The sequence below is a fragment of the Melospiza georgiana genome, chromosome 22 (assembly GCF_028018845.1).
Source record: "Melospiza georgiana isolate bMelGeo1 chromosome 22, bMelGeo1.pri, whole genome shotgun sequence".
NCBI lineage: Eukaryota > Metazoa > Chordata > Aves > Passeriformes > Passerellidae > Melospiza > Melospiza georgiana.
The window spans coordinates 11094552-11118548 of NC_080451.1; the positions used below are offsets into that span (position 1 = coordinate 11094552).

A 23997-nucleotide genomic window follows, 5' to 3' on the forward strand; every position below is an offset into this window, starting at 1 on the left:
GATTGGGATTGGGATCTTGCTCTGGATTGGGATCTGGATTGGGATCGGGATCTGGATCTGGATTGGGATCAGGTTGGAAAAGCTGGGAATGAGGCAGCTGAGCCTCGTGATCCCCAAGGAACTCTCTTTGGAAAAGAACTCTCAGAGCTTTGGGTCTGGAAGCCAAAGCATGGAATTAAACCCAGGATTTGATCTGAGATCTTGGAAAAGGCTTCCAGACTTAGGTGCCAGAAGTGAGGATGTGGATTTAGAGTTTAAAGCAGAGACATGTTAAGTAAAGGAAAGTTTTAGAGTTTAAGATACAGAAAAAATAAAGTAACTACAGCCCTGTAGCTGGAAAAGCACTGGTGGGGATATCCCAGGAATGGGGTGGGGATTATCCCAAAATCTGCCCCCAGTGGTTCTCAGGGTCAGGACTTGCAGGGAGCAGCTCTGGGCTGGCTCTGGGGGCTGTTCCTGAGCTCCTGCTGTTGCTGAACTCCTGCTGTTCCCCTCGGGAGCAGGGTGCAGAGGGAAGGCTCCCTGCAGGTTGGGAACGAGGCCCCCATCGCCGGCTCCTCTCCCCTCGGGGCCACCCAGCTGGACACGGACGGGGCGCTGTGGCTGGGTGAGTCTGGGGGGGACATCCCCGTGTCCCCTGGGGGGGCTCAGGGCTGCAGCGGGCTGGGGATGTTGGGGGTGTCCCTCCCTTCCTCCCTTCAACACCCTCAGGTGGCTGAAAAATGCCCTGTCCCCTGTCCCCCTGTGTCACGTCTGTCTGTCCCCTGCCCTGTTCCACAGCTGATGCTGTGCCATTTCAGGGGGGCTGTCCCCTGTGCTGTCCCCAGTCCCAGCTGACCCTGCTCCGTTCCAGAGGGTCAGCTGTCCTGTCCCCTGTGCCATCCCCTGCTCTGTCTCTTGTGCCCTGTGCAGTCCCCTGATTTGTCCTCAGTCCCAGCTGACCCTGTGCCATTCCCAGGGATGCTGTCCCCTGTCCCTGTCCCCTGCTCTGTCCCTGTCCCAGCTGACCCCTGCTCTGTTCCCAGGTGGGCTGGACAAGCTGAGTGTGCCCCAGCGCCTGCCCAAGGCCTTCAGCACGGGTTTTGTGGGCTGCATGCGGGACGTGCTCGTGGACCGGCGGGAGCTGCACCTGCTGGAGGACGCCCTGAACCAGCCGCGGATATTGCACTGCTCGGCCAAATAGAGCCCAGGGACCTCCCTCCCGCCTCCCTCCTCCCTCCCTCCTGCCTATTGCTGTAATTATTTTCTATTTTTGTAAACTTATTGCTTTTTATATTTTTGGGGGGGACAGGGAGGGCAGGAAACCCTTTTTGCTTTCGGGCTCTGGGCCCGAGCAGCGGGACAAAGCTCGAGAAGTGACACCAGAACTCTCCCACTGCAGCGTCGATCTTCTTCATACTTGAAGCTTCTTTTGTTTTGGGGTTGTTTTCCCCCTTTTTTCCTGCTGTTTTTGGGGGGTTTGTTCCCAAAAACAACCCTGTTTTCCCGTGGGGGAAACGCTGCTGGTGCTGGCGAGGCCTTCACGGATTGGCGGGGTGGGAATTCCCGCCCTGCTCCGGGCTCTGGCTCTTCCAAACCTTCTCTGGCCCCGTGTTCACCTGATTCCTGCTGCCCCCGTTCCTCTCACTGTAATTTATGTGTGTAAGGATCTCAAGTGCTTTTCTCCTCCGAGCTCTGCTCAAATCAGGGATGCCACGCACTGGAAGGGAGAGAGCCGGGCCCAAGCTTCGCTCTGCGCTCTCCTCGGGACTCTTTGCTGGACTCAGAGGTGCTGGGGAGGCAAAAATGTGGATTTTTCCAGCGGTTCTCCTCCTCCTCCTCCTCTCGGACACGTGCAGGAGCAGCTGTGAAACCTCATTGCCACATTTTGTGTTCATCCAGACGTGTCCTGACCCCTCCCCAGCCACCGAGCCTTGGCCTCCCTTGTGCTGGAGATCACTTGGAGCTCCTCTCCAAGAGCTGGGAATTCTCTCCCTCTCCCAAGAGGACCAGGAGATTCCCTGTTCCTCCTCAGAGATCTCCTGGACGCGTCCTTCCACGCCCCACAGCCTTCTCCAGCCTCTGGCTCCCAGCCTGGCAACGCAGAGCTGCCACTGGAGCCTCTCCCACCAAGAAAATTGGGAATTTTTCACCTTGGACTTGGAGTTTTTGGGTCTTCCACATCCTCTGGATGCTGCCAGCCCTGCAGGAACGGCTCCAACGGGAGCAGGAGCGGGGCTGGGGAGTATTTGGGGGGAATTTGAAGCATTTTCTTCCAGGAAAGGAAAGTTTTGGGGCCAGTTGTGAAGTTTCTGGGGTGTGGCTGCACCTCTGGGTCCTCTGGATGTGGAGAAGAACAGAGGCATCCCAGCCCTGGAAGAAATCCCATCTTCCATTGGGATTCCTTCTCCATGGAAGGATTTCCTGCTGTTTGTGGCCTCTGTGTCCCTTTCCCACCCTCAGCTGGAATTCTCTGTGGAAAAACAACTTTGGGGATTCATCTGCAGGATCCCACCAGGTCCTGGGTGGGAGTTCCTGCCCAAGGTGCCAGAATTTGGCTTTTTTTCCCCTAAATTTCTACCCCACCTTGCAGGGAACCCTTTGAAATGGGAGTTTTGGCACCAACTTTTGAGCCAGGAAAGGTCAAATTTCGTCTCTCAGGGTGAGCTCTGAACAAAGGTGGAACCAAGAGGGAAAACCAATGGAAAAACCACTTGGATCTGCTTTAATTTTGTTTATTTGATTTTTTAAAAAAATAAATATTTCCAACCTGTGAGATTCCTGTGGAAAATGCAGGGTTAAACATTCCATGGGGGCTGTGCCCTGTGTGGGATGGGGGCTCTGCTGTGCCTGGGGGTTCTGTGAGTGCCAAAATTCCCATTTTTTGGGGCTGCTGGGTCCAAATTGGGATTCCTGGTGGGAAATGCTGGGCTGGGACGGGAGGGAGGTGTATGGGAGATTCCCCAGTCCCAATTTTGTGAATTTGGAATGGCATTCCCAGCTGGGCTGGTGTTCCAGCTAAATCCAGAGGGATGGGGAAGCTGCTGATTTTCAGGATAAAGTCAAAGAGCAAAAAAAAAGCCCCAAGAATGAACAAAAATAAATATAAAATCTCATTCTGCTTTCGCTGGGGCTTGGAAATGCCTTAAACCAGGATTTGTGTCCTCATGGGTGAGCATTGGGAATTTCTAGCAGCGCCTTCACCTGGGCTTTATTTTTAACAACATTTCTACCACAGAACGTGCCAAAAAAAAAAACAACAACAAAAAAAAAGAACATCGAGGTTGGGCTTTTTTTTCTGGATTTGATTTTTTTTTGCTTTTTTTTTTAATTTAAACCCCTGAGGTGTCCATGGAGAGGGTGAATTCCTGACCTGGGGAGCTGCTGGCTGAGCTGTGGCGGGCGATGCGCAGTAGAGGAGCAGCATGATGTAACCATTACTAACTCGTGTCTTTCGTCAAATCACCCAGAAATAAAAGTTTGGAAACGATTAAAGAGGTTTTTAAGGGGCCTGCTGCTTCTTTTTTTTCCTAGGATAAAGGAGAATCCTGCTTTTCTCGGTGCTGTTTGCCGGGCAGAGGAGGGGGAAGCTCCTGCGTCTCCTCAATTCAGTTGTTCCAGGAATTCCAACCCCAATCCCAGGGGTTTGCAGGATTTTTGTGTCTTTCCTTCCCCTCCTCTGTGGTTTCAGCTCGTGGGGGCACTTTTCCTTCTTTGTCTCTTTTATCCCCCCCAGCACCAGAGAACCTTCCCAGCCTCTGGAATTCTGGTATTTCACCTTCCCAACCTCTGGAATTTGGGTTTCACCCTCCCAGCCTCTGGAATTCTGGGGTTTCACCTTCCCAACCTCTGGAATTCAGGATTCGCCCTCCCAGCCTCTGGAATTCTGGTGTTTACCCTTCCCAGCCTCTGGAATTCTGGTGTTTCCCATCTGTTCATCCAGCCCTCCCCATCCCAGCTCCTCACAGGAATAATCACGGAGCTGCTCCAGAAAAAAAAAAAAATCCCTTTATTCCCTCAGGAGCTGGAGGAAGGGGGAGCCTGGGGAGCTCTGGGTGCATTCCCAGCCCCGGAGTCCATGGAGAGCCCGGCAGCAGGATGGATGCACGGGGACATTCCAGAGGCACGGAAGGACATTCCAGAGCCCTGGGAAGGACATTCCAGAGGCATGGAGCGCGGTGAGCGGGATGTGGGATCTGCCGCAATCCCAGGAATGCAGCAGGTCCTGCTTGGCACCGGATGGAGCCGAGATCCAGGAAAGGCTTTGTCCTGTCCCTTGTCCCTGAGCAGAACCAGGAAAGGCTTTGTCCTGTCCCTTGTCCCCATGGAGCTGAGCAGATCCAGAAGCTCTGACTCTACTGGAATGGGGATTTTGCCCCAGATTCTGTGAGGACAACAGGTTCTGTTCCTGTTCCTCATCCCTGAGCAGATCCAGAGGCTCTGGCACTACTGGAATGGAGATTTGGTCCCAAATTTTTTCAGGACATCAGGTCCCATCCTTGTCCCCATCCCTGAGCAGCCCCAGAGCCCTGACCCTAGTGGAACGGTGGCCGTGTCACCACAGTGGTCAGTACAGAATGTCCTGTCCCTATTGGAACGGTGGCCGTGTCACCGCAGTTGTCAGGACAGAATGTCCCTATTGGAACGGTGGCCGTGTCACCGCAGTGGTCAGGACAGAATGTCCTGTCCCTAGTGGAACGGTGGCCGTGTCACCGCAGTGGCCAGGACAGCAGGCCCTGTCCCTAGTGGAACGGTGCCTGTGTCACCGCAGTGGCCAGGACAGCAGGCCCTGTCCCTAGTGGAACGGTGGCCGTGTCACGGCCGCGGCGGCCGCGGTGGCTTTGGGGGGCAGCAGCTCGGGCCGGCTGACGGCCGCAGTCCGCGTGAAGCAGCGCAGGTTTCCCGTCTTGAGCGCGCACTGCACGGGCCACAGGATGATGCAGAAGAGGATGATGAGCAGCGCCGAGAGCAGCACGATGCGCTTCCAGTCGTCGCACAGCTCGCAGCGTGACAGCCGCCCCGCCAGCCCTCCCGGGGCCGCCTCGGCGCTCTCGGCCTTGCTCAGAGCCACGTCGATGGACACGCACGACTCGGGGTCCTCGGGGTCGCCGTCGGAGGCGCGGCGGCAGCAGAGCTTGGTGCCGTCCATCCAGAGCTCGCGCTCGCGCTGCAGCTCGGGCGGCAGCGTGGCCAGCAGCTCCTTGCTGGTGCGCAGGCCGGGCGCGCCCTGGCTGGGCAGGTTGGTGGGCTGGCGGCAGAAGGGGCACGGCAGCAGCTCCTGGCCCGCGCCCAGCGCCGCACTCAGCCGCGCCACGCACTCCAGGCAGAACACGTGCGAGCACTGCAGCAGCTTGGGCGTCTTGAAGGTGTTGTCGTAGGTGTTGAAGCAGATGGAGCACTCGACGGGCGAGGCCGGCTTGGGCGAGCCGGGGCTGGCGCAGCTCGGGGAGCCCGCGGGCGAGCGGCCCTTCCTGCGGGCATCGCCCGGCGACGGCAGCACGATGGGGCTCAGCGGCACCGGCACCGAGCCCGGCGAGGCGGGCACCGGGCTGGACGGGGACTCCGGCGTGCTCGAGTGCCACAGCTGCGGGAAGCAGGACATGATGGAGCCCCCTGAGAGGAACTGAGCCCGGGGAGACTCTGCGAGAGAACAACAGCACGGGATTCATTTCATTTCATTTCATTTCATTTCACTTCATTTCATTTTTTAAATTTTATCTCATTATTTTATTTTATTTTATTTTATTCTATTTTATTTATATTTATTTTATTATTTTATTTTACATTATTTTATTATTTATTTTATTCTTCTATTCTATTTATTTATTTATTCAGAATCGCCCACTTTTTATTTCATTTTATTTATTTTTATTTTATTAAAATTAATTTTATTTATTTATTCAGAATCACCTCCTTTTTATTTAATTTATCTATTTATTTACTCAGGATAATCCACTTTTTATTTTGTTTCATTTATTTCATTCTCTTTCTTTTATTCTATTTATCTATTCAGAATCACCCACTTTTTATTTCCTTTTATTTATTTTATTCTATTTTATTCTATTCTATTTATCTATTCAGAATCACCCACTTTGTATTTTATTTATTCTATATTATTTTATTTTATTCCCTTATTTATTCAGCATCACCCACTTACTATTTTATTTATTTAACGTTATTTTATTTTATTATTTATTCAGAATCACCCACTTTTAATTTATTTTAATTTACTTTTTTTTTTTTCTCTTATTCTCCTAGTTTTGTCTGGCCCCTTACCCTTATGTAGCCCCAAAAAACCCATTAAGAAAAGCCAAGAGCCCTCAGAGATCCCCCCAGACCTTTCCCAGCAGGAAATCTGCTGGAATTGCAGGGACAGGAGCCAAATTCCCACCAAATTCCTCCTTTTGGGGCAGAAAAACCAGAACTGGACCTACCCCGGGCGCTGGGAGCTGGGAGGAGAGCAGAGGATTCCATGGGGGAATCTCTAAATCCTGGGCTTATGGAGCTGAGCCCGGCCTAAGAGACAGACAACATTTTCAGTGGGGAGATAATGGGGAAAAAAGATTTTTTGGGAGATTTGGGCCGTGATCCTGGCTCCTGTGAGCTGGAATTTGGGGAAAAAACGAGGGAAGGGAGGAAATCCAGGATTTTCCTGTTAAAAGTGTGGAATTCTCGGCCTGGAGCTGCAGCTGTGACAGCGAGGAGGAAACGGCTCCTGTCCCTTCATCCCCCTCAAAATTCCCCAAAATTTGGGGTAGTTTAGGCAACATCAGCATCCAGAGCCAAATTTCAGCTCCTGTTCCTTTATCCTTCTCAGAATCCCTCAAAATTCAGATTATTTTAGCTCCACCTGCACCCAGACGCAACATTTCAGCTCCTGTCCCTTCATCGTTCCTGGAACCCCCCAACATTTGGGATATTTTAGGGATCACCTGCACCCAGACCCAAATTCCATCTCTTGTCACTTCATCCTTCCTGGAATTCCCCAAAATGTGGATTATTTTAGCTCCACCTGCATCCATACCCAAATTTTGAGAATCATCCTTCCTGAAATCCCCCAAAATTCAGATCATTTTAGGGACCACCTGCACCCAGCCCCGAATTCCATCTCCTGTCCCCGAAAGCTGCAGGAAATTCCTGGTGACAGCTCCGGGCTGGATTTCCCAGAACATTTCTCTGGGTTGTGTCACCGAGATTTGCAATGCTCAGCTGGTTCCTGTAATTACAGCTCGCCCCAGCAATTAAATCTGAATTTAAATTAGGAAACACCAAATATTCCTGACATTCCACAAGGAAAAAACAAAAAAATCTCCATTATTTATGGTGTATTATTTATAATTATTACAATTTATAATTTTTAATTTATAATAATTATATTATTTTCTCATTATTTCTATTTTTATCTCAGTATCTATTTATCTAAATTATTTATATCTTTATATAGTGTGCATATATTTATTTATATATTTATATTAAAGATATTTCTATTTATAAATTTCTTTATGGATTCATATATTTAAATACCTATCTAAGTATTTATATATTTATAATATTAAACGTATATATTTATTTATTATGTAATTCCGCTCATAACTACCCTTCAGAACTTCTCTTTTTTTGTGCTTCTCTTCATTTAAATACGGATTTTTTTTTAAGGGGCAGCTTCTCCTAAGGTTAAATTTTTTGCATTTCCAGCTAATTTTAATGATTTTTAATCTATTTTTAAAATTTTTTCCTGCTTACAGATAAATCACAAATCCAAGCCCAAACTGGCCCAAAGATGAGGAAAACCTGAGGCAGTTTTTTCCTTTCAATCTTTATTTTCTTGCTAAATATTCCCTTTTTTCCCATCCCCTAAATGCAGATTTTTGCAGTTCCTGGGTGTTTTTCAGAGATTTTCAGGAATTCTGAGCAGCTGAGAAAGGGAGAAGCCTTGGCTTGCCCAAGTTCTTATTGCACAATTATGAATTATGAAATTATTAATTATTAATGATGAATTAGGAAATTTCAGCTGCTCTCAGGAGCTTTTTATTGGTCTGGCCTACATCAGCTCCAGCACAGCAAAAATCCTGAATTAAACCAAAATTTACCCCAAAATTTGCTTTTAAATAAAAATTTAAACTTTCCCATTTGCTAAATACAATTGTGGCATTACAGAAGTTTCTTGGTTTGATTAAATTGAAATTTTTATTATAGAAATTGAAATTATTTTTATCCTTTTATTCTGCTTATATTTTGTTTGATATTTTGATTTTTGGGGTTTGTGGATGAGTTGGAATGCAGAGATTTGGATCAAGCTGAGGATGAGACATTTTAAATTCCTTAACTTTCCCCTCCTGCACCTTTTTAGCAGAATTATTTGATTTTCTGATTTTTTTCAATTCAGAGCCTCTCCTTTTGCCAAGTATTTACTGGGGTTTTCCAGAAGCTTCAGGAAATTAGGAAACCATCCAGGAGAGGGACACAAAGGGAGGAATTCCATGATTTTTGTAAATTCCAGGAATCGTTTTGCACCATAAAAGCAGAGAGAGAGGGGTCACGTTTAGGATGGGGTTTGGGATTTAGGAGTAGGATTTGTCCTGTCCCAGTGATCCCAGTCCCACTGATCCCAATTCCAACAATCCCAGTTCACTTCCAACAATTCCTGTACCAGCGATCCCAGTCCCAGTGATCCCTGTTCCACCGATCCCACTCCTACAATTCCAGTTCCAACAATCCCCGTCCCAGTGATTCCAGATCCAACAATCCCAGTTCCACCGATCCCAGTTCCACTGATCCCAGTCCAACAGTCCCAGTGATCCCAGTTCCAATCATCCCAGTCCCAGTGATCCCAGTACAGTTCCAACAATCCTTATTCCAGTTCCCCAGTTCCAACAATCCCCGTCCCAGTGATCCCAGTTCCAAAAATCCTTATTCCAGTTCCCCAGTTCCAACAATCGCTATGCCAGTTCTCCAGTCCCAGTTCCCCAGAGCCACTGATCCCAGTGGTTCAGTTCCAGTGATCCCAGTCCCAACAATCCCCGTCCCACTGACCCCAGTTCTAAAAATCCCAGTTCCAGTTCCCCAGTTCCGCCGATCCCCGTCCCACCGATCCCAGGAGACGGCTCAGTGGCATTTCGCCCCCAGCCCCACGAATACCTGTGCAGGTGCTGTTAGAGGAACCAAAGCATCTCCTGCTCCCCCGGAATCCTCCAGGAACCCCCAGGAACCCCCGGAATCCGGCAGGAGCCCCGGGAGCGCGGGCCGGGCTCCCAGCGCCGAGCCGGGCTGTGCTGTGCCTGGGTTTCCCGAGCAGGAAACCGCAGCGCTGCCAGCCCCGGTGAGCTCTATCCCTTCCTGCCCAGGTGAGCTTTATCCCTTCCTGCCCAGGTGACTTTTCCTGCTCCGCCTGCCCGGCCCCATCCGCTGAATCACGGCCGGGATCGCTGCTGGGAGCGCGCCCGGAGTCACCCCCGGCCGGCCTGGAATGCTCGGGGCCGCGGGGAAAACACCCAGCGAGCCCGGGCTGCGCCGGGAAACCCGAGTTTGGAGATGTTCGCAACATTTCCCTTCCTTCTCCATCCATTCCGTCTGTGGTCCCTCTTTTCCAGCCCAGGAAATTCGATTTTTGAGGGTTTTTTTAAATTTTCCATAATTTATCCCTTTTTTTTCTAGGGTCCCTGGAAGTGTCCAATGCTGGGTTATTCTAGTTTCCAGGAGTGTTCCAAATTTTCAGTTGTTTTCCATCAATTTCCATCATTGATCCCTCTTGAGATTGTCTGGCAGGAACAGAGCAGGGGAAAATAAAATACAATATAATACAATATACAATATAATAAACAATACAATTTAAACATATATAGAATATAATATAAAATCTAAAATAAAGTAAAATAGAAAATAATATAAATTTTAAGTAAATGTAAAAATAAAATAAAATATAAGATTAAAATAGAATAAAATAAAATATAGCATTAAAATAGAATAAAATAGAAAAATAAAATAAAATAAAATAAAATAAAATTAAATTAAATTAAATTAAATTAAATAATAAAATCCATGCCAGGGTCAGCTCCAGGTTGCTCTGTGACTCACCAGCTCCTTCCTGCCAGGAGCCAGCACAGCCTCTGGAATTCCCACTGGAATTTGTCATCCTGGGAACTGCAGAGCCAACCCCAGCGGGGAGGGAAAGCCTGGGAACCGTTCCCTGCTGGGGCACCGGGAATCCCGGGAATGCTGCAGGGACAAAGAGCTGGGAATTGTTGATCTGGGAGCAGGAGGAGAAAAGTTTGGGAACCATTCCCCATTTCCCATTCCTGGAGCAGGAATTCCCGGCCTCGCATTTCCGGGAACGCTGCAGGGACAGAGCTGGGAATTTTTTCAGGAAAAGCTGCCACGAGGGAGGAGGAGAGCTCAGAGTGTTTTCCCTGGACATTTCCCGTGTGTTCTCCCTGGACATTTCCCGTGTGTTTTCCCTGGACATTTCCCGTGTGTTTTCCCTGGATATTTCCCTTGTGTTCTCCCTGGACATTTCCCGTGTGTTTTCCCTGGACATTTCCCGTGTGTTTTCCCTGGATATTTCCCGTGTGTTTTCCCTGGACATTTCCCGTGTGTTTTCCCTGGATATTTCCCATGTGTTTTCCCTGGACATTTCCCGTGTGTTTTCCCTGGATATTTCCTGTGTGGTCTCCCTGGATTCCAGGAGCCGGGGAGCGCGGATGCAGGAACTGCTGGAAAATCAGAAATAAATCTGAAACAAATCAGAAATCAATCAGAAATCAATCAGAAACATTAACTATAGAATTAGTCCAAAGTATTTGTGATATTGTTGTTTATTAACAGGACGTGTGGATGATGCTTTAGCTCCTCCCAACTCCTGCGTCTCCCGCTTTTCGCAGCAGGTGCTGGGGGCCCTCTCACTGTCCCGTGCCTGTCCCGTGCCCGTCCCGGTGCGGTGCGGCGGCCCTGAGTCACTTCCCTCCGCCGGGAATGGCTCGGCAGTGACTCTGGGATGGGGAATGTGCGGCGGAGCCTGCAGGGCCCTCCCGCTGCTCCTCTCCCGCTTTTCCTGCCCCGGCCAAACCTCCGGCCCTCTGCCGGCAGCATCCCTGATTCTCCGGCCCGGATCCAGGGGATCCTCATGGCAAAAGGATTCCCCGTTCCTGCTTTTCCAGCCTGGATCCAGGAGATCCCACTCCTAGGGATTTTTTTCTCCCTTTATTCAGGGAAGTAAGTCGGAAAATCCTCCATGGATTTTTTATTTTTACATTTATAATTTTTTTAGATTTAATTTTGGAGCTTCAGGGGTGATTCCCCATCTCCTTTTCTCCCTCCTTCCCTTTTATTTTGAAAAATAATATTTACAAAGCCATGGAAATGAAGCAAGATTACCTCGTTAGCTGTAATTGGGGTTATTATAATATTTTTATGAATATTCATGGAATTTTCACCTCCTACCTTTACAAATATTTGCATTTTGAGGCAGTCTTGATTTAAAATAAAGAAAAATCCAATAAAACCAATCCATATTTTGTGTATAATTTGCAACTTCCAGTACTAGAAAAGTTTAGTGAAGACATCTAAAACCCCCAGGAACGTTTTCCATGATAATTTAAGCAGAAAACCATATTTTCCTCAAAATGAAGGTGAGGAGCAGCTCCAAATTTGTCTAAATGAGGCCTTTGACGTTTATTTACGCTTTTGTCAGAAAAAAACCCCGAGGGAATTCAGGAGCTGGCTTGGAAATGCCAAATTTAAATGGATTTGTGCTCCAAGGAATGAGGAAAATTCTGGGATTGCGGAAGAAGCTGCTCCTCATCCGTATGCAAAATAACAAGGGGTTAAAAGGGGAAATAAACCACATGAAAGGTGATTTTTAGGGGAAATAAACCACATTAAAAGGAGATTTTTAGGGGAAATAAATCACATTAAAGGAGATTTGTAGGGGGAAATAAACCACAGAAGAAGGAGATTTTTAGGGGAAATGAACCACAGAAGAAGGCAAATTTTAGGGAGAATAAACCCCACGGTTTCCTTTATGGAATTATGGAATGGTTTGGGTGGGATATTAAATCCCATCCAGTCCCACCCCTTTCCCTGGGCAGGGACACCTCCCCCTGTCCCAGGTTGCTCCAGGTTGGGCCCGGGCACTGCCAGGGATGGGGCAACCACATCCGGCACAGCTGTTTTTCCCGATTTTCCCGAATTCCCGGGATTTTGGGGCGCGCAGGCCTCAACCCCGCCGCCTCCTCCCTCCCGCCGCGTCAGCGTTGCCAGGCAACGCCTAAAATGGCGGCGCGCGCGGGGCACGCCGGGAGTTGTAGTGCGGATATCCCACCGCCCCCGCGCCCCGCCGACCAGGAGGGACTCGCTTTCCCAGCAGGCACCGCGGCGCCGCGGGAAAAAGCTGAGAGAGCGTATTTACCTGCGGGGAGTGGGGTACAGGTGGGGCGCGCCGCGGGTGCTGTTGGGATTTGTGGTTTTTGGCGGAGCGGCCGCTAGGCGAAGCGGCGAGGCGGGCGTGGCCGCGGGACTACAGCTCCCAGGGTGGCGCGGGGCGCAGCGGGCTGGGCGCCGGTGGAGGGCGGGGGGTACGAACGGGAACCTCGGCGGTGGCGGGGGGATGCTCGGGGGAGCCCGCAGGTGAGGAGGAGGAGGAGGAAGCGGGAGGGAGAATGGGCGGCGAGCGCCGGGGTAAGCGGCGAGCCCTGGGTGGGGCCCCATTGTTCGCAGTGGGCAGCGGTTCCTCATGGAGTCACCGAGTTCTGCAGGGAGATCGGCACCAGCGGGTCGGAGGGGTTTGGCTTTGGGATTAAAAAGATTTAGGATTAAAAGGCTTTGGGATTAAAAGTCGCCCCTTGTTCCTGCTCCTTGTCCAGCGCTTTTGGGGCCAGCTGCGTTTGGAAAGGAATTCTCTACTTATCTCCCCCCGAAACTTTTATTTCCTAATAATTTAACTCGGTTGAAGAGGATTTTTTGCCAGTCTGAGCTTGTTGGGGTGATGGGTGTTTGGTGATATTATTTTGGTGTGTTTTGCCTGGCTGAGCTTCCCCAAATGCACATCCCAATAATACGGGTGTCGGTGCACCGTTTAGGGATGAAAAACCCCAAATTTATCATAGAAACATTGAGATTGCTGAGTCTGGAGAGGGGAAGCTTTGGGGCGGCCTCGCTGTGACCTTCCCGAGCTGCAGGAAGGGGAATGTCCAAGGGATGGAGTAACAGGACAAAGGGGGATTAATTCCAAGGGACAAGGAGCGGGTTTAGGTTGGGTTTTGGGCAGAATTCCCTCCCTGAGAGGCTGCTGGGACCCTGGCACTGGTTATCCCAAGGATATCCCATCCCTGGGATGCCCCAAGCCAGGCTGGACAGGGCTTGGAGCCTCCGGGGGCACAGCAAGGTGACCCTGAAAGCCCTTTAAATCCCTCCCAGCCCATTCCCTTATCCCATTCCTAAAACACTTTTCCCTGTGGAGTTTTCATTTCTTACCAAACCACTTTTCCCTGTGGAATTTTCACTTCTCCTTCCCAAAACCACTTTTCTCTGTGGAATATGAATTTCTCCTTCCCAAACCACTTTTCCTTGTATAATATGAATTTCTCCTTCCCAAGCCACTTTTCCCTGTGGAATATTCACTTTTCCCTGTGGAATTTTCACTTCTTCTTCCCAAACCACTTTTCCTTGTATAATATTCACTTTTCCCTGTATAATATTCACTTTTCCCTGTGGAATATGAATTTCTCCTTCCCAAAACCACTTTCCCCTGTAGAGTATTAATTTCTCCTTCCCAAACTACTTTTCCCTGTGGAATATTCAGTTCTCCTTCCCAAAACCCCCTTTCCCTGTGGAATATGAATTTCTCCTTCCCCAAACTGCTTTTCCCTGTGGAATATTCGCTTTTCCCCGTGGAATATTCATCTCTCCTCCTGATTCTTCGTGCTGCAGGGAGTGCTGTAAGAGCAGAAGGTGTCCCGGCAGTGAATATGAATGAATGTTTGCTCAAGGCAGGCGTGGAGCAGCTTTTGCAGCAAGGCCTGGCTTAAGGTGGCTCTGATTAAACCCAGCCTTTAATTGCCGAGCGCTGTTACAAAACCGCAGCCGTGGAAAGGGCAGGACTGAGCTCAGCCCTGAGCTGGAAAAACGAGTCCTGCTCCAGCTGGGATTGATAAAAGATTGTTTTGTGAAACCTCTGCAGGTTCCTGGTGCGATGAGCAGCACGGCAGCAGCCTCGGGGCTTTGCTGGCAGCTGGGCAAGGTGCACGGGGCTGCAGGTGAGTGGCACTTGCAGCTCTTGAAACCTTCCATTCCCTTCTGCTTTATCATTTCAATGTTTGTAGCCCTTCCGTTCTTCTCTGGTTTATCATTTCAGTGTTTAAAACCCTTCCATTCTTCTCTCAGTTTTATAATTTCATCTTTTAAAACCCTTCCATTCCTTTCTGGTTTATCATTTCAATGTTTAAAACCCTTCCATTCTTCTCTGGTTTATCATTTCAATGTTTAAAACCCTTCCATTCTTCTCTGGTTTATCATTTCAGTGTTTAAAACCCTTCCGTTCTTCTCTCAGTTTTATAATTTCATTGGCATTTTATCATGGCCAACTTTTCTCCTCAGTTTATTACTTTCAACTTTTAAAACTCTTCCATTCTTCCCTCAATTTTACAATTTCAATGTCTAAAACCCTTTTCTTTTTCTCTCAGTTTTATAATTTCAGTGTTTAAAACCTGCTTTTCCAACCCTAGTTCCTCTCTCAGCTTTATAGTTTCAACTTTTCTCCTCAGTTTTATAATTTCAACTTTTAAAACCTCTCTGGTTTTGTTCTCAGTTTTTGTCATTTTAGCTTTTAAAACCTTTCATTCTTCTCAGTTTTATAATTTCAGCTTTTGAAACCCTTTAATTCTTCACTCAGTTTTATAATTTCAGCTTTTCCAACCCTTTAATTCTTCTCTCAGTTTTATAATTTCAGCTTTTCTCCTCAGTTTTACCATTTCAGCTTTTCCAGCCCTCTCTGGTCCTGCTCTAGCTTTATTATCCCTTCAGAATTAAGCAGCTTTTGGGTGTGATGTGGTTTCAACCCCAGGGAATTGTGAAACCACCTGGATTTCAGGCACACGTTCTCTGCACTTCCATCCTTTCCCAGCTGCTGAATAATTCCCAAGCTCCAGCAAGAAAAATGCTGATAACGCAGCAGGAAAAATGGAAACTGTGGAGATAATGCAAACATTTTGCTTGCAGGAGTGGGAGGGAAGCCCTCGGTGTTCCTGAGTTGTTTGTGTTGCTTTTGAGGCACAGCGAGAGGCAGAATTCCCTGTGGGATTCATTCCCATGGATCCGAGCTGGCAGAGATTTGGGATTTGTTCCAGACCTGACACCCGGGCTGTGAAATCCGTGTTGGAATCCTGAAATCTGCCTGCCCCAAACTGAGCTGGCAGGGAAGTCCTGAGGGAAAAAGATCTTCTAATTCAGGCACAGGCTTCATATTTATATTCATATATATATATAATTTATTTTTTCCAAATCCACATAGAAAATGCTGCCAGACATGGAACAGGTTTTTGGGCAAATTTATTTTGCTGTGGGTGTTTGATCCTGAGGAAATTTGTCAATTTTGGGATGGCTTGGAAGGAATTAAGTAGGAATAAAGTAATTTTTAAAATTGAGTGAAAATCAGGTTAAAAACACCAAATATTTTAAGTGTTTAGAAGCTCTAAAGCAGATTTTGAGCTCGGCTTTGCTTCCAAACTGGTTCAATAAAAAAGCCCAGCAGCTCCAGATCCATCAAATGTTTCCAAATTCTCTCTGGCTGATGGAAATAAAAATTATTGGCTGATGGAAATAAAAATTATCGCTCAGAGTCTGGGATGGCTGCAGGGCTGGGGTCAGAAGTCCTCAGTGTCCTGATGTGTTCCAGGGATGGGAATCCAGGCAGGACTGAGCTGAGGGAGCTGCGGCCTTCAGCACGAGGACCCAGCACTCCCAAGTGGCTTTTCCACCCAAACTTCCCCTTTATTATGACCTGTTCCTCAAGGGTGTTCTTCTAGGTAAGAACAATCGACTTTTAAATAATAACTTAGTTTTAGTATGGTTTTTAAAATCAATAATCCTTCGTCAACTGTATTTTCTTACTCTTTGAATAAGCAGGTATTGACAAAAATCTGAATAATAATTTAATTTTATTATGGTTTTGTAATCAATAATCCTTTTTCATCTGTGTTTTCTTATTCTTTGAATATTCAGATATTGACAAAAATCTAAATAATTTAATTATATTTTATAATAAACAATCCTTTTTTCATCTGTGTTTCTTTACTCTTCCCACCTCCTTTTTTTCTCCCCCTTTTTCCCCTAAACGTCTTTAAAGGGAAGCAGACTTCCAGTGTCATTAATAAATAATTTGAATTTTTTCCCAAATTTTCTCCAGATCTGTGTTTTCCCTGGGAATGGAGGTGCCCTTCGTGCTGCTCCTGACCAGGCTCGTGGCAGAAGTTGCAGGAAAATCCACAGAAAACTCAGTGGGTGCTCCAGGAATTTAATATAATTATTAATTTTTTTTATTTTATTTGTATTTTATTTTATTTGTATTTTATTTTATTTATTTTATTTTTTTAATCCCAAATTTTCTATATTTTTATTTAGAAACTAAAAATCAAATGGATTTAGAAAAGAAAAATAAAATTGGTCTCTAATGGCAAAATAAAATAGATTTTTAAAAATAAAATTTATGTCTAAAATAAAAATAAATTGATTTAGAAAATTAAAATTGATTCATAAAATAAAAATAAAATTAAAAATAAACCAAGTTTTCTCCTTCTTGCTGGAAAAAAAAAGTCCAGTGGGTTTTAAGTGTATTATCCCTTAATTTCTGTGGAGATTTTAAATTTTTTTTTTTATATTTATTATCATTTCCTCGATGGAAAAGTGGGAATTCCTTGGGAGTTTCTCTCCTCAGGTGCCAGACCCAGAATGTTGTGTGGAAATGTTGGATTCCAACAGCTCCTGCCCAGTCACCCAGCAGTGCAGCCCAGGTAGGAATTATTTGGGATCAGCCCAAGGAGTTTGGTTGGAAAAGCCCTCAAAGATCATTTATCCCATGGGCAGAGACCCAGCTGGCCTTGGGGAACTCCAGGGAACAAAAATTCCCCGATTTTCTGCACTTTAATACCAAAATCCAGCAGCTGGGGAGTGAAAATTCATTCATTAATTAATATTGTTCCCTTCTAATTCCTCCTCCTTTTATCCCCTTGGAAATTTTATTTTTCTGGGGTAAACACTGGGAGAATTCCAGGGATCAGAATTTCCCAGACTTTTGTTATTCCCTTTTCATTCTGCTCCTTTTTTCCCCTTGGAAATTTTATTTTTCTGGGATAATCACTGGCGCATTGGAGAATTGCAGGGATAAAAATTTTCGGATTTTTCTGGACTTGAACACCAAAATCCAGCAGCTGGGGAGTGCTAATTAATTCATTAATTAAGTAGTATTATTTCCTCATAATTCCTTCTCCTTTTTCCCTTTGGGAAATTTTTGTTTTTCCTGGGATAAAAATTGGGAATGAAATTTGAGGATAAAACCTCTTTATTGTGGGAAAAGGGGAATCAGGTGCTGTTTGCAACCCCCAAAAAAGGGAATTTCTGCTTTTTTTCCCCTCTAAACCCTGGGAATTGCCAGAAGATTGGGAATTTTGTTGGTTTATCCATTTTCCATGGTTTTTGGCAGGATGCTACAGGAGGTGGAATGAGGATGGGAGCAGCAGCTGCATCAAATGCAGGAACGAGACCCTGCCCAGCCCCTCTGGGCACAACCTCAGCGAGTGCAGGAACTGTGAGTTTTTAACCCATTTTTATTAATTCATTTAAATTAAATTAATTTAAATTAATTGTAATAATTTTTCTCAATCAATTGCTGTCAATTACTGCAAAAATTCTAGCAAAAGGCAGCAAAGAAAGGAGATTTTTATTCCACATCCTGGAATTAATTTGAGTTTAATTTAATTTATTTTAATTTTTGGTGTAAATTTTCTGGTTTTTTCCCCAGCTGGGAGCAGAGGGATGAACTCCCACGTGAACATGAGCTCTCCTTTCATCCAGAACTTTGGTGAGAACCTGGAATTTTGGAAGGATTTGGGGTCCGAAAGAAGGGATTTGATGAGTTAAATATGTTAACATTAGTTTAAAAAGGGATTTAAGGAGTTTAAAAGGGAATTTAATGACTCTAAAAGCATTTGGATTTCTTAAAATTATTTTAAAAAGTAATTTATTGAGTTTAAAAAGGGATTTAATGAATTAAAAAGGACTAAATTTGTTAAAATGAGTTTCTAAAGGGATTTTATGAGTTAAAAGTGTTTGAATTTGTTAAAATTAGTTTTGAAAGTGATTTAATGTCAAAACTTATTTAATTGATTAAAATTTGTTCAAACTGATTGAATCCCTGGCAGCTGCCATTGAAACTGAAACTCAATTTCAGGCACTGGGATGATCCAGCAGCCCCTAAAAATCAGGATTTGCTCTTTATTTGGATTTAATCCTTTGATAAAAAGAGATTTTTGTTTAAAACCAGATTTCCTCTCTTTTTTGATAACTCTTTATTTCCAGGGGGCCCCGAAGTCGCCGCCTCTCTGATTCTGGGGACGTTTTTCCTCAGTTTATTCCTGATCCTTTCTGTGGCTTCTTTCTTCTACCTCAAACGAGCCAACAAACTCCCAAAGATTTTCTACAGAAGGAACAAAGGTAAAAAAATCCCTTTAATTGTCCATTAATTACTGAATTTCACTCTGTTAATTGACCGAAATGGAGATTTTTCCTTGAAAATTCCCCATTCTGTGGAGAAAATCCCCATTTTGTGCCAATAAATTCTCCAGTCTTGAGAGTCCTATACCAAATAAATTCTCCAAATGGGATTTTTGAATATTTTGGTTGGATTTTGAAACAAAATTCCTTTTTTTAACATGAAATTATTCCCTTCATGGCTGTATTTTTGGAAAATGAACAATTCCAGCCTTCACATTAATTAAAATAATGTTAATTAATCTTTTTTTTCCTTCTTTTTTAGCATCTGTTCTCCAGCCCAGTGAAACAGTGAGTGAATTCTGCTTTTATAAGAACATTACACAAATGATAATTTCCATTTTAATTAACTAAATTGGGACTTTATTAAGCAACTCCCTAATTGATGAATGAGGCTGAAATAAAATTAAAGATATTTTGGGGTTCTTTGGATCCAAACTGGGACAAAAATGGAAAACCAGAGTTATTTTTCCAAGAAAAAACTCTGTACACAGTGAAAATTATAGGAATCCTAAAAAATTCCTATATTTTTTTAAAGAAGAACTGTTAAAATGTGGGGTTTTTTGACACTGTCCTTCTGTTCCACAGGCATCCATGATCTCTCCTCCAACTTCTTCAGGTGAGGAAGTTTCCCCTGGAATGTGCTAAAAATAAAGGGAAAATCCCAGAAATTCCCAGGATAAGGAACAGAAATCCATGGGATTTGATTTTTCTAATGGGATTTGTTGCTTTAATTCATGCAGGGCAAAATATTGATGGGATTTCTGGTGGGAAATCCATTTTTGGGGTTCTGGTTGGGTTTTGTGGGGTTGGGATTGGGTTTTAGGACTGGATTTTGTGGGCTTGGGGTTGGGTTTTGTGGGTTTAGCTTTGGGTTTGCAGTTGAGTTTTGTGGGCTTAGTTTGAGGATTGGGTTTTGGGGATTTAGGCTTGGTTTTGTGGGTTAAAAACCACAAAACACAACCCCAACCCCTCCTGCAACTCAATCCCCACATCCCACCCCCTCCTCCCTTTGGGATTTCCCTCCCCAGTCCCATTCCCAGGGATTTTTTTGGGATATTTCGTCTCCGGCAGTGTGGAAGCTGCGCTCAAACCCGAAACCCAACCGCAATCCCAAATCCCAACCCTAAATGCCCAAAACCCAACCCCAACCCTTCCTGTGCCTCAATCCCCACATCCCATCCCTCTCTCCCTTTGGGAATTCCCTGTGGGACCCCATTCCCAGGGGTGTTTCTGGGCTGTTTTGTCCCGGCAGTGCGGAAGCTGCGCTAGAACACAAACCTACAAACCCCAACCCCAAACCCAAATCCCAAACCAGAACCCAATCCCTAACCCCGCTGTGCCTCAATCCCCACATCCCACCCCTGTCCCCCTTTGGGAATTCCCTGTGGGACCCCATTCCCAGGGGTGTTTCTGGGCTGTTTTGTCCCGGCAGTGCGGAAGCTGCGCTAGAACACAAACCTACAAACCCCAAACCCAAATCCCAAACCAGAACCCAATCCCTAACCCCGCTGTGCCTCAATCCCCACATCCCACCCCTGTCCCCCTTTGGGAATTCCCTGTGGGACCCCATTCCCAGGGGTGTTTCTGGGCTCTTTTGTCCCGGCAGTGCGGAAGCCGCGCTACGTCCGCCGCGAGCGCGCCCTGGTCCCGCCCGGCACCGCCGACAGCCGGGTCAGCAACGTGTGAGCCCGAGCCCGGAGCGTCCCCGGGACACCCCTGGGAGCTGCTGATCCCACAGGAGCCCCAGAGGGCTTGTGCTGAATCCCTGGGAGCTGCTGATCCCGCAGGAGCCCCAGAGGGTTTGTGCTGAATCCCTGGGAGCTGCTGATCCCGCAGGAACCCCAGAGGGTTTGTGCCACATCTCACCCCCAGCTCTCGGCGGCGCCGGCCCGGGGACATTTGGGGGCTTTGGAGAGTCCTGGTGCTGCTCCAGGGGGTTCCTGCCCCAGGATGGTGGAATTCCTGAGGGATTTGGGGGATTTTTCCTCTTTGGGGAGAATTCCTGAGGGATTTGAGGGATTTTTTTTCCTCTTTTCAGAGAATTCCTGAAGGTTTTGGGGGATTTTTGGTGTTTGGGGAGAATTCCTGAAGGATTTGGGGACTTGTGGAGAGAATCCTTAAGGAATTTGGGGGGTTTTCCCTGTTTGGAGAGAATCCTTAAGGAATTTGGGGGTATTTTCCTGTTTGGAGAGAATTCCTGAGGGATTTGGGCGATTTTTGGTGTTTGGAGAGAATCCTTCAGGAATTTGGGGGAGTTTTCCTGCTTGGGGAGAATTCCTGACGGATTTGGGGACCTGTGGAGAGAATCCTTAAGGAATTTGGGGAGTTTCACTATTTGGAACAAATCCTTAAGGAATTTAGGGTGTTTTTCCTGTTGGGAGAGAATTCCTGAGGGATTTGGGGACTTGTGGAGAGAATCCTTCAGGAATTTGTGGAATTTTCCTTGGGATGTGACCCCAAAACTGGAGCTGGGATTTGGGATGTGGATCCATCCTGGGCTGGACACTTGGCAAAGGGATCCTCTCAAGTGCCACTGCTTTAACCTGGGACAGCAATTAATTATGCTAATTAATTATGCTAACTAATTATGACAATAATTAAGATGCAGAATCCTTTGGAAGCAAATCCCAGATCCCACTGGGAGCTCTCCTGGTGCTCAATCCAGGCCTGATCCCAAATCTTGGGATTTTTTGGGGAATTTTTCCAGCTCAGTCCTTGGATTAAATGTTCTCCAAGGGATAATCCATTCCTGGAATTGGGAATTCCTGCTTTTGGGGCACTCAGGGATTTTTGGGATGAGCCACAGGGGTTGGGACAACTCCTGCCAGTGGAAAAAAGGGATTTTGGTGTGGGAAATGCCTGGAATTTGAGCTCCAGAGGCATTCCCCAATTCCAGGCAGCCTCAGCTTCTCCCATGGACCTCATTCCTGCCTGAGGAATTTTGGGAAGCTCAAAGAGCTGGAAAAGGATTTTTTCTCCTGGCTGGGTCTCTCTCCTGCAGCTTTTCCATCCAGGCCTGAGGGTCCTAAATCCATGGAGAAGTCCTAAATCCGTCCTAAATCCATAGAATTTCACTGTCACCCCCTGGAATTCCAACTATTTTCCCCCTGGCTGGGCTGGTTCTGGGATCCATCCCAAACCCATCCCAAATCTATCCCAAATATCTGGAATTTCCCTGTCACCCCTGAATTCCAACTCTTTTCCTCCTGGTTCCGGGATCCATCCCAAACCCATCCCAAATCCCTGGAATTTCCCTGAATTGCAGCTCTGAGCATTCCCACAGAAATCCTTTGGCTCCTCAGCATTCCCTGCCAGGCATGGGAACGGGAACTTTGCTTCTCCCCTTTTTTTCCCAAATTTTTTAATGGGAAAATGAGACCAGAACTCTTGCATCTGCCGCCCACCTGGAGAATCCACATTTCCCTGGGGTTCCAACCTTCCTAGAGGAGAATTTGGGATGGGAAGAAATCCATTTATCCCATGGAATAATCCCATTTTTTCTGGGAACTTTGGGGCAGCTGGATTTGCTTTTATCTCCTTAAAAAAAAATGAGGTTTTGGTGGAATTTTTAGGGGTAAAACCCAAATCATGGAGAGGCTCCTGTGCCAAAAAATTCCAAATTTTTCCTCTTTATTATGAGAAATAAAATTCTTTTCCTCCTGGCCAAGGAATTCCAGTTGAAATTCCCTTTTTTTGAGTATTTGGGAAATTCCAACTTGGAATTGTGATCATTTCCATTTTTTGTGTGCTGCTGAGATTTTTTTCCCTTCCCAAGTAGGAAGGTTTTATCCTGGAATTCAGAATTCCTGAGGATTTTCCAAATTCCTGAGGATTTTCTGGATTCCAAAGGGGAAAAAAAAAAAGGAGGAACTATGCAAATAATTCCAAGGAATTGCACCTCTGGAGCTGGGAATTCCTGTGTGTTAATTCCTGTCCTGCTTAATTGCTGAGTTTTAATTTATTGAAGGATCAGCTCCTTTTTCTGTCTCTTCTCGTGTGGGATTTGCTTTAGTTGTTGTCTAATAATGGATTTGTGACATTAAAAGTGGGATTTGTGTAAACATCTAAAAATCTAATTCTGTGTGTGATTAAAATCAAGTTTTTCTCAGTGATTTTTACCCAAAATCCTGAAATTTTTACCCAGAAAATGTTGAAATCCCCAAATTTTTACTCATTTTTGGGGTGTGGTTCAGCTTTGTCATTGCTGTGAACTCCTGCTTGAGTTTGGGGGGTTTTGGGGTTGGGTTTTGGGTTTAGTTTGGGTTTGGGGTTGAGCTTTGGGTTTCAGTTTGGGTTTTGTGGGTTTAATTTTGGGTTTTGGGGTTTGATTTTTTGAGTTTAGGTTTGGTTGGGGGTTGAATTTTGGGGGGTTTGGGTTTTGTGGGTTTGGGTTTGTGCTTGAGTTTGGTGGGTTTAGATTTGGATTTGAGGTTAAGGTTTGGGTTTAATTTGGGGCTTTGTGGTTCAGTTTTGTGGGTTTAGTTTGGCTTTATGGGTTTAGTTTGGGGTTTGGGGTTGAGCTTTGTGGGGTTAGTTTGGGTTTGGGTTTCAGCTTTGGTTCTGTGGGTTTAATTTTGAGTTTTCTGGGTTTCTCCTTCATTTCCACCATCAAATTCCTTTTCCAAAGTGCTGCTTTGGGTTGAAAACAATAAAATTGTGCTTTAAAACTCGGTTTTAACCCCCCAATATTTCCTGCATTTGTACCTTTGTAAACAGTGCCAAAATAAAGAGATTTAAACTTTTATTTTTTGGCTTTTCAGCTTTTTTGGGAGTTGATTAGAAAATCAAGCAGGGAAAAAATGTTGGGAAAATCAAATTCCAAGCCTGTGCTGGCTCTCAGGGAAAGCTGATCAGGGAAATCTCCTTAAATCCCAAAATTCCAGGAGCTGCAATTCCAGAGGCTCTGGAACTGGGAGAGCTTTAATTAGGAGTGAGCAATTAGCACGGGCTTAATTAAGATGTTTATATCGAGCAGGTAAAGCTGGGCTTTAATTCCCTTTTTCCCTCCCAATTCCCCACTGGGATTGGATTCAGGGTTTTGGGGTTGGGATTGGGGAAATTCCCACTGCAATTCCCAACTCCCCTTCCCGGTGATGTCATCCCCACTGTTGATTTTTGGCTGATTTCTTTGAATTCCATGGATTTCCTTTGAATTCCATGGATTTCTTTTGGATTTCCTTTGAATTTCATGGATTTCTTCGGAATTTCTTTTCAATTTCATGGATTTCTTTTGGATGTCCTTGAATTTCACAGATTTCC

The 23997-nt window shown here is 45.9% G+C and overlaps 3 protein-coding genes across 8 annotated transcripts in view; 2 read left to right on the forward strand and 1 right to left on the reverse strand.

Moving 5' to 3' along the window:
* AGRN (agrin) overlaps positions 1-2308 on the forward strand; it is a 65054-nt gene extending 62746 nt beyond the window's left edge. For all 4 annotated transcript variants that reach the window (XM_058039218.1, XM_058039221.1, XM_058039220.1 and 1 more), the window contains 2 exons: positions 504-607; positions 1026-2308. In XM_058039218.1, the coding sequence (XP_057895201.1) occupies positions 504-607; positions 1026-1183 (262 nt within the window). In that variant the 3' untranslated portion in view covers positions 1184-2308. The remainder of the gene's footprint in view (positions 1-503; positions 608-1025) is intronic.
* Positions 2309-4774: 2466 nt separating this feature from the next.
* Positions 4775-6520, reverse strand: RNF223 (ring finger protein 223). Its single transcript, XM_058039169.1, has 2 exons — positions 6399-6520; positions 4775-5619 (listed from the first exon to the last, which is right to left on the reverse strand). Exons 1-2 carry the CDS (start codon positions 6451-6453, stop codon positions 4775-4777), a joined length of 900 nt encoding a protein of 299 aa, XP_057895152.1. The 5' UTR covers positions 6454-6520.
* Positions 6521-12557: 6037 nt separating this feature from the next.
* C22H1orf159 (chromosome 22 C1orf159 homolog) lies at positions 12558-23461 on the forward strand. Of its 3 annotated transcripts, XR_009115505.1 has the most exons (12): positions 12558-12600; positions 14153-14228; positions 15866-15995; positions 16376-16466; positions 16904-16979; positions 17669-17773; positions 17987-18046; positions 18544-18678; positions 19001-19026; positions 19324-19354; positions 20345-22994; positions 23240-23461. XR_009115505.1 is itself a non-coding variant. In XM_058039319.1 (11 exons), the coding sequence occupies exons 4-11, from the start codon at positions 16395-16397 to the stop codon at positions 20422-20424; spliced, it is 585 nt and encodes a 194-aa protein (XP_057895302.1). In that variant the 5' UTR covers positions 12558-12600; positions 14153-14228; positions 15866-15995; positions 16376-16394; the 3' UTR covers positions 20425-23461. The 3 variants fall into 3 exon arrangements, 2 of the variants coding, with proteins under 2 accessions (XP_057895302.1, XP_057895303.1); XM_058039319.1 differs by having other exon boundaries at positions 20345-23461; XM_058039320.1 differs by having other exon boundaries at positions 18556-18678; positions 20345-23461.
* Positions 23462-23997: the final 536 nt, after the last annotated feature.